This window comes from Dipodomys ordii, unplaced genomic scaffold, assembly GCF_000151885.1.
Source record: "Dipodomys ordii isolate 6190 unplaced genomic scaffold, Dord_2.0 Scaffold91, whole genome shotgun sequence".
NCBI classification, from domain to species: Eukaryota; Metazoa; Chordata; class Mammalia; order Rodentia; family Heteromyidae; genus Dipodomys; species Dipodomys ordii.
The window spans coordinates 4,226,481-4,236,781 of NW_012267307.1; the positions used below are offsets into that span (position 1 = coordinate 4,226,481).

The 10,301-nt window shown below is 42.2% G+C and overlaps 1 protein-coding gene across 1 annotated transcript in view; it reads left to right on the forward strand.

Annotated features, from left to right (window-relative positions):
- The window catches only part of Atp9b (ATPase, class II, type 9B), a 181,862-nt gene that overhangs the window by 54,385 nt on the left and 117,176 nt on the right, over positions 1–10,301 (forward strand). The window contains exon 7 of the mRNA XM_013026118.1: positions 2,872–2,952. Within this exon, the coding sequence (XP_012881572.1) occupies positions 2,872–2,952 (81 nt within the window). The remainder of the gene's footprint in view (positions 1–2,871; positions 2,953–10,301) is intronic.

Below are 10,301 nucleotides of genomic sequence, written 5' to 3' on the forward strand. Positions count from 1 at the left end.
CACAGACACTGACGTGGGCAGCACTGATCACAGACACTGACATGGGGGAGGTAGTGATCACAGACATAGTAGACATTTGGGAAATAGTTTTCTTGCTTTTGTGATGAAGCAAATTTATTAACAACCATGAGAGTCAGTAATTTTCAATAAATCATGACTTGCTGATTTATTTCAAAAGATCCATATAGCAGTAAACAATACCATTTACATTTAATTAGTTTTATTGAATGAAAGGCAATTTTATTTGTAATGAACCACATGTTATGATTAAGGATGTATTTTAATGACCTTTAACTAATGTGAACAAATGTTGCCCTTGACCTAATAGCAGAGGCTTTCCTAGATTATTGAAAACTTCAGAATGATTTTTAAATTATCATGAAAAGCTTCAAATGACATTCTCATTATTGTGTCATTATTCAGTCATTTGATGTCTAATATACGAGATGAAACACACTCTTCTAAATATTCATGTGCATGGAGAAATGAGGATTGTTGCCAGCTTTTTTTTTTCCCCGTTTTAAAACGTAGGCTCTGGTATGAAAGGTTCATGTTTTGAAAATCACTCTGATGGTGTAGTACTTAAATAAGGAGTTACTCTGCTGAGTACTGGTGGCTCACACCTTTATTTCTAGCTACTTAGGAGGCTGAGAATGGGGGGGTCACATGGGGAGGAATCACAGTTTGAGACTAGTCCAGGCAGAAAAGTTTATAAAACCCCTTCTCAGCTGTAGCTGGACAAGGTGATGCATGCTTATCTTCTTAGCTACAAAGGAGGCTAAGATGAGGGGAGGTTTGCAATTCCAGGTCAGCTCAGGCAAAAAGCCTGTAAGATTCCATCTGAACAAAAAGGCATGTAGTGTACACTCATCCCACCTATGATAAGATGTTAAAACAGGCTGGTCAAAATCTGGGTAGGTGCCTTAAAGTTGTGGCTCTGTGGTAGAATGTCTGCCTAGCAAGCATGAGGCCTTAAGTTTAAAGCCCAGTACCAAAAAAGTAAGTTAATAAATATAAATAAGATAAAGTAGGATTCATTTTCAGATTTGCTGTATCCATAGGTTACTCTGGCAATTTATTGGACGCTTTGGACCTTTTTCTACAACTCTCAAGTTATTTTATGCTGTAAACTAGCTGCAGCTTAACTTGACTGTAAGTTGTTTCTGCGTGGTCTAAGCTGCAGTCACAACCCTGTTGGAATAAGCTAGTATGTTCAGCTCTGTTCCATCAGACTAGCCTCTGTTCCCTGGTGAGTGGACAAGTAGTTCCTGTTTCCCCAGCCCGGAAGGGTTGGCAGTTAGCTTCCACAGTTGCATGCACTCAGAAGGATCTGAGAAGCAGAAGCAGGTGAGGCAGCAGTGTCCTCCCTGAGTCTGAGACCCTGGGCTGCAGCTGGGCTTCAGGGTTTGCAGGGCAGCTGCCCTGTGGAAGTGCCCCGCATGCCCTGAGCACCACCTTTTATCACCTGCAGTCTCGGTCCTCCTCATAGAGGCATCTTTCACAAAAGATTGTTTCAGTATCAATCCAGAGTGATTTTGGAGGTTCAGTAATGAACCTCTGTCTTTGGATGCCTTGTGTTGTGTTACTGTAGAACTCTTCTGATTCATGAGATGAAACTTGACCAGTACACTCAAATAAAATGAGTTTCTCTCTGTGTTGAGAGCCCAAAGGAGTCCAATGCTGATGGGACAGTCAAATCATATTTGATATGTGACATCCCACACCAGAGAAAGGACTGCCTAGTGGGCAGGTTTGCAGTCCCCATTCCATGCTGCTAGGTGTGAGGGAAGGTGTTCCTGCTGCCATTCAGAGGCCTGAGCGGTTCCCTCTCTGGGTCTCCTCCACTCACAGAGACAACACTTTATAGAGTACTTATAATAAAGCCTTAAAGGAAGCTTAACACAAAACTAAACTTCACAGTATCTAACAGTGCTTAGCAGCATTTAACACTTCTTCCTACTGTCCAGCTCCTTCCCCAGTGCCCTGGGGAGAGTTGGGTCCCTCTTCCCTCTGTCTCATTAGACATGTCCTTAGTCAGTTAAAACACAGTCCATCCACTAAGAGCTGGTCTTAAACTTCTATTCTGTAATGTGCCATTTGAGCTTACCAGCTAGACAAACTGAGGGAAAATCTCCAGACAATCATGACGAAGTCATTCATATCCCCCCCCCCCCCCACTCTCCAAGGTTTGGTTGTTACAAAATCATGGCATTCCATTTGTCAGTCTTTTTATGTCCCTAACTCTTCCCCTGATGTTTCACCTGGGATTGTGTGCAGGAAGGACAAAAGCATGCTTTCAGAGGAGAAATTTTTTATGTAACCTAACCTGGCCAGAAGGACACATGTTTAAGAATCAGGTCAAGAGGAGATCCTGAATTTCCAGAACTTTACAAGATCTTTCTGTGATCATCCCCACTCCTTTCATCCCAGCCATATGTCTTGGGAGTGGCCTGGAGAACATTGCTTTCTCAGCAGGAGAACGCAGTATCCAAATTGCCTCACCAATGTCAGGAACCTCAGACTCTTGGTCCACTGCTACAAGCCACAGCAAGCACATGAGATGTCCTTGGGGACTAGTGAGGGAGCAAGGGTTCTGTCTTTGTAGGCTGGAAAGGTTCACCTTCCTGGCGATGTCCTCTTGACCTGCAGATCTGGCTAAGGTCACAGGGTATGACTGCCACGTGTCAGGAGTTTAGACTGATAACTGGTAAGCACGAAGCCCTGAGTCTAAACCCTTGCACCATCAAAAACAAAAAAAACCTCTAGCACATAATACGTGAATAATTTTAATTAGTGATTAAAAAAATTCCAAGTCAATTTATTTCAATGTAACATTGAAATTAATCCTTTTCTTTTATTTTTGTATTCCAGGATCTTTTTTCTATCAGTGCTTATGTTTATGCTCAGAAGCCACAACTGGATATTCATAGTTTTGAAGGGACATTTACCAGGGTGAGTTAAAATATTTTATTCAGTTTAACAGTACCCATTATCGTCATAAATTAAAGGTAGTAGGCCCTTGTTCTGAGAGAATAATTCAGTCTAGAGTAATTTGCACAGAAGCTTTGGACTAAAAAGGGAAAAGCTAGAGGAAGTGCCAAATTCTTGGGTGTGTTTTTGTTACTCGTATTCCTGTGAGGTACTTCAGTGCAGATTTTCTGATTTCTTGACATAGTTAGCATTTGGTAAAATCTTTTCACCTACTACATGAGTCAGTATAATGATATAGTTTAGCAATTCATTTGGCTTTCAATAATAGTTGGTATGCTACGATGTTTGCATCATTTCTAGCTTTTGAATCATTTGAGTGTATGCTTATTTGAACATTTCTTCAAGTACTAGATGTATTTTATTCCACATTCATTTTGTTATGGCATTTGGTAAACTCTTTAAAGGTCTTTAAGCTCCTCTACACCTGTCTACTAGGATTGGAAGAATTCAGTATCTTCTTTTTAGCTTCTATTTATTTTATTAGCTAATAACGTACCATAAATGACTTGCAGTAAGGGATTTTAATATGTGTCTATGGTTTATTTTTAATTGATACAACCATCTTTAGAAGATTTCTGTTGTTTCACTCTTTTGGTCACACGAAATAGGCAGGCAGTGTCATCATCTGAAACCACTTACAGAACTTAAGTGACATCTTATATACAAACCGTGCATATGCAAATGAGGGGACCTGTGAGGTTGTTTAGAGTCTGTGGAGAGGTGGATGTCACTTTATAGTTATTTCTGTATGTGCAGCAGACAAGATCCCATGGGAGAATAGGAGGAAGTGTGTCCAAGTGGTAAGGATTATGAAATGAGTTTCAAAATACAGCTCTTTCTGTTCTTTTACAAAAAATTATTTTGATAAAAACAAATTCTTTTGAAAGGTCATATATGAGAAAAAGTATTATAAATAGGTATTTTTGTTTATACAAAAAGTTTGAATATAATCACTGTTAAGAATTTGGAATATCAATGCTGGTTGCCACTGGTTCATACCTGTAATCCTAGCTACTCAGGAGGCTGAGATCTGAGGACCATGAATCAAATCCAGCCAGGCAGGAAAGTCCATGCGACTCTTATCTCCAGTTAACCACCAAAAAGATGGAGCTGTGGCTCAGTGATAGGGCACTAGCCTTGAATAATAGCTTAGGGTCAGGGTCCAGGCCCTAGGTCTGACACTTAAAAAAACAAAAAAGAATTTGGAATATTATTTTCTTTCCTCCTTTCCTTCCCTTTCCTTCCCTTCCCTTCCTTTTTCTTTCTGGTTTATATTGCTTATGATTCCTACAAGTCAGAGGTATTTGCTAGACAACGTAGAAGCATTTCAAGGTCTAAAAATTGAGAGTAGCCTGGTCATAACTCTGAAGGGGGGAGTGTGTGGCGAGGGAGTTCTGTGCTGTTATAGGAGATGTAGAAGCAGAAGCTATCCAAATTATCAGAAGAAGACTGTAAGGACTTTCAGCTTAGAAGAGAAATGGTGACTCTGGTGAGCTTCAAAGGATACCTTAGACTTCCTGGTTCCTTAGGTTAGTTGAGCCCATCTAAGTTTGTGTATGTCCTCACAGCCTTCCAACACTGTACCAGCCAATGATAAGGGTGAATAGGACCACTTACAGCTCATATGTGCCACATACATGTGAGACAGAAAATTCTGCACACTGGAAGTAAGGGGAATGTCCATAGTTAGGACATAGCAGAGGACAGGAGATTGTCCAAAGACACTGGCATCATGGAGGGGGTCTGCCTTCAGAAGAGGAGCTCCCAGGTGGGGTCCTGGGTCTTCTCTCTTGGCTGGCAAATGAACTAAAACATGCTAATCAGAGGTGGCCATTTGGGGGACATACATGTACAGGGTATTTCCATAGATGGTTGGTGTTTCTAGGAGCCCTGATAAGAAAGAAAAGGATGAAATTGACCTTTCTTAGATAAGACAGTGACATTTAGAATGGACATTGTCATACCACTCCCAGAAATGGTAGTTCATAGAAGATACTAGGCTTTAATGTATGGTAGACATGAACACATTCCAGCTTCCCTTCTTGGAATAGAATCTTCTACTATAGCAGGTTCAGTCAACATTCATTATTATGATAGAAGGGACCAAAGAAAGAAGATAGAAGGGAAGAGAGAGAGAAAAAAAAAGAAGGAAGAGAGGCAGGGAGGGAAAGAGGAAGGGAAGCAGATAGTGAGAAACAAACCTTGTAACAAATTCTAAGCCTGGCATTGGTGGCTCATGCCTATAATCCTAGCTCCTCAGGAGGTTGAGATACGAGGATCGTGGTTTAAAGCCAGCCCAGGCAGGAAAGTCTATGAGATTCTTATCTCCAATTAACCACCAGAAAAGTGGAGGTGATGCTGTGGCTCAAGTGGTATAGCGCTCGCCTTGAGCTGAAGAGCTGAGGGACAGTGCCCAGGCCCAGAGCTCAAACCCCATTACTGACCAAAAAAAGAAAAGAAAAAAAGAAGAAGAAAAGAAAAAAAGATCTAAGCTGGGTGCTGGTGGCTCACGCCTATAATCCTAGCTACCCAGTAGGCCGAGATCTGAGGATTACAGTTCAAAGCCAGCTCTGGTAGGAAAGTCCATAAGACTCTTCTAGTTAACCGCCAGAAAATCAGAAGTGGTGCTGTGCCTCAGAGTGCTAGCCTTGACCTAAAGTGCTCAGGGACAGTGCCCAGGCCCTGAGTTCAAGCCCCCAAACCTCCCCAGAACCATCCAAATCCTCTAAAAAAAAAAAAACTCAAAATAAAAAACAGAAACAAGAACTCTAAGGCAAAGCAATGTCTTAACAGTGCAACAAACCTAATAAATCTCACTTAAATATGGTTAACCAACTAGGTAATATAGAACATAATAAGTTAGGGATTAACTCAAGAATAGAAAATGTAAATGAGTTCTAACTGAGCTCAGGAAAACATAGAAGAGCATGAGCATCTGAGAAGTGAAGACCTTGCTGACAGTGTACCCAGGAAGAGATATGAAAGTACACTGTGGTGGGGAGAAAATGAGAAAGCAAAAGATGTGCAAACCATCAGGAAGCGACAGATTTCAAAGATCCAGTATTCCTGATTGCCTTTTGGGAGGAAGTCAGCTTGGAACCTTACTTTCAGCCCACAGAACAAGGTCAGAGCAGAGTAGTAACTTTAAGAGCCTTGAGTAAGACAATGTGGACCAAGAATTCTCCTTGAAAATCAAAGCAATAGAGAGCCAGAGTTCAGCTGGCAGAAATCAAAGAGTTACACCATGTGTGTTTTTGCTTTATTCAGTGGGCTTTGGGGGAGGAATTTAGTGAATACTGAGGGCATTAATGTATCTAAGATTTAAATCTAAGGTTAAACAGAGTAGACGTATTTGGGACATGATCACTGAATGCTCCCTTGGACTTGGAGTTTCTTTGTCATGCCCACATTCTTGTGCCTGGGTCCTGGGTTCAGCAGTGTGAGAAGACAGCAGTATGCACAGTTTGACTTAGAAAATGGGGCATCCTTGTTTCTAAGTCTTGGAATGGGATTGCCATGGGTGATACCTACTTCATTAGATACAGGGAGGTCCTTTTGAGTTTGGACTTCTGGCAGAAGGGAATAGGGAGGGAGTCTTCTTTCACTGCACGGTCATCTGTCCTTGTCCTTGGGTGGATGGTGTAAGGCCTACCCCTTCTTAGGGAACCAAAATCTATACATGCTTAAATGAAGTGTGTAAAACTAAAATAATTGACATACATTCTCTCATATGCTTTTAATCTCTAGAATACTTCTGACATCTAACTCGGTGCAAATACTGCATAAATAGTTATGTATTAGACAAGAAGGACATGGAATTAAAGCATGTGTATACTTAGTAGAGATGCAAGCATTGTAGGTCTAGCACTACTAAAATGTACCCGAAGGTAACATGGCAAACCACTGCTTGAGAAAGATTGAGGGAGGCTAGGAGGCTACAGCATAGTTGTGCGCACACATCTCGTTCACATGGACTCAGTCAAGTTCTTGGAGCATGGCATATTCAAGTTTGGCTTTTTGGATCTTTCTGGAATTTTTTCCCCAAAGATTTTATTTTTAATCTCTTGACTGAATCCACATATTCAGAGCCTGAGGATTTAGATTTTTGTGAAATTATACATGAAAGGAACAGTGAGAGGATCCTTCACACCCATGCCAGGGGACCATGACCATGCGGAGGCAGGCAGGCAGGCACAGGAGAAAGATTAGTGCAAGGTTTATTAGAGGAGCCATATTTGCCCTGGAGAGAGAGCACATGGCAGCCTCCACTATCTAGATAGCAGCAGCAGCAGCTGGCCGGGGTGGGGTAGGAAGTGAGGTGGATGGGAGTTCAGGTGGGTCTGGGTGTGGGGGGGAGGGGGAGAGGGAGGGGCCAGCAGGTCTGGGTGGAGCTGAGGGCCAAAGGTAGGCATAATGCGTACAATATGTATTTCACAAGTGGAAGTGAAGTTGCCTCTGTTTTAGCCAACTTTCAATCTGATTGTACTAAGAAGAAAGAAGCGTAATCATTTGCTAGTATTGACCTTTTTAATTGTGTGCATTCTACATTTACTCCTTAAGGCTGTTTTGCTTAATAGAAAAGGGGATACTCAAGGATTTTTAAGTATTCACTCACTGTCACATCCTGCTGCATTTTCTTAATTAGATCAGGGGAAGCTGCAAAGTGCACGTAATTTCCTCAGTGCTCTGGTTTGACTATGCCCCAAGTCCACATGCTGGGAACTTGACCCTTAATGTAGCAGTGTTGGACAGGGACCTTTAAGAGGTGGTTATTCAGGAGGACTTGCGTGATGAGTGAAGGTCACTGTTGTAGAAGTGGTTCTGTTATCACCAGAGTGGGTTCCTGACCAAAGCAAGTTTGGCTCCCTTCCCCTCTCCCAGCCACACATACATTTACTGTAGGGCACCTTCTGCCTTGTCAAATGTAGCAAGAAGGCCTTCATTAGAAATAGCTCCTATCTTGCACTTTCTCATTTCCAGAACCATGAGTCAAATTTCCTTTTATGTATAAATTCCCCAGTCTGTGGTATTTTGTTATTTTAGCAGCAGAAAGTAGACATGAGCAGTCTCCTTCACTGTAGGTTTGTTACTAGTGGGTAGAGTGTTGCTCAGTTCATTGGGTGCAATCTGTAAGATTAAGTCACTCACCCAGCATAGCAAAACAAAAATGAAAACAACTCTCTCTCTCTCTCTCTACTGAGAGTAGGAAGATAGCAAGAAAATATTTATTAGCCAAGTGAGAAAGGGTGCTGAAGCAGGCAGTTGAGGGAACATTGACCATCAGAACACTCTTAGAGAATTTTATCTTCCAGCCAAGCAAGGTTATTAACAGGTGCACAGTGAGGGCCCGTTCCTGTAGTCCTCCCCAGATGGTTTGGTGACTTTGCCTGCACTGCTGTGCCTGGGTGCGGGAGGTCACATACTTGTACCATTTAGGCAAGGGTAGGCTATGTTATAAAGCCGGCATCTGCATAGCTGATACTTTCTGTGAAAGGTCATATAGTGATCATTACTCTTGTTAAGGTGATAGTTGGTCTTGGTATGGGGCATATGCTAGATAAGGGAGACATAGGATCATTATCTTAATTAGTGGGGCCTGTTGTGGACTATTTGGGGCGTTATGATTTCTCCAGGAAAAAAGAATGAAGCCTTATCACCGCCCGCCCATGGCCTCCCCTCCCTCCTACCGCAGAGCTGCCTTTGCTAACAGCTGGCGCAGTTTGGTTGCCCCTTTTCAATCTCACTTTTGAGGATTCTTAGGAAAGCCACTCAGAAAATGTTTGCACACTCCAGAAATGTTTGCCTTTTTTACCCTATAAGATCTAGTCTTGAGGAGGTGTTTGATTGAGAAGCGTAGGAGCCGTCCCATTACTTCGGAGGTCTGTAACGGTTTCTCCCCTCAGGCTAGCACCTTTAGCTGCCAAACAGGTGTGTAGGTGATGGCTGTGGCTCAGCCACGGCAGGGAAGGGGCGCCCAGCCACAGAATGCCGTAGGGCACCTGCAGTGCCTGTGCTTTCCCTGAGATACCTCATCTGTGCCAGCGGGGCACTGTGGCCAGATATCTAGCAACTCTAGTTTTCTTTTAGAGGACTGTGGCAAGCAGGTGGCAGCGGGGTGGGAATTGGCACTCATCAGAACAGAATTGAATATACTGTGCACATGGATGAAAGATGGCCAATCGCTTCAGGTGACTGAGCTGATTTAAAAAAACAAAACTTATGTGAGGGCCTTAATTTACATTTACATTTATCTTGTATGAGCTATTGCAAGTACTGAATGAGTACAGTTCAAATAAATGTCCTTTCATTGCTCCCATTCCACATTTTGTTTGTTTGTTTTTGTCTTTTTTTTTGGTCCGGTCGTGGGGCCTGAACTCTGGGCCTGGGCACTGTCCCTCAGCTCTTCAGCTCAAGGCTAGCACGCTACCATTTGAACCATAGCACCACTTCCGTCTTTTTTTTTTCTGCTTATGTGGTGCTGAGGAATCCAACCCAGGGCCTCATGCATGCAAGGCAAGCGCTCTACCACTGAGCCATCTTCTCAGCCCCCCATTCCACATTTGTAATGCTTTCCTTTTTCTTATTTTAATTATATTAGTCTGTAGTCTTGGGTTATTTAAGATGAGAAATACTTATTTTATGTCCATTTTTCCTATAAGAAGAAAGAAAAAGATCAAATAACTAGCTTTATAACTACAAGGTAAAATTTATTTTAACTACTGAAATTCATCAAGTGAACATTGTTAAAAATCAATGCTTATTTACTCATTTATTTTTATTTTTGCCAGTCCTGGGGCTTGAACTCAGGGCCTAGGCACTGTTCTGAGCTTTCTTTCACTCAAGGCTGGCACTCTACCACTTGAGTCACAGCACTACTTCAGGCCTTTTCTGTTTATGTAGTACTGAGGAATCAAATCTAGGGCTTCATGCAAGTTAGGCAAGCACTCCACCGCTAAGCCACCTTCCCAGTCCCTACTTATTTTTTATATTGTAATAAAAAGGAGAAAATATACCTTTGAGTATCAGCTTAAATGCTGAAATAAGAAGTCATAGTCTTTAGTATTCAGTGTTCTCTGTGGTAGAGCAGCTCATATTATTCTTCCTGATCCGAATTTCATGTATTGTTCAACACCTAGGCATTGTCTTAAAACTATGTTTGAAAGTAGCCTGTCACAAAGTATTAGCACTTTTGTAGTCCTTTAAAAACTTATTTCCTCCCCTCTTTTCTCCTTCCGTTACCTCCTCTCCTCTCCTCCCATCCCCTCCCATCCCCTCCCTCCCTCCCTCCCTCCCTCCCTCCCTCCCTCCCT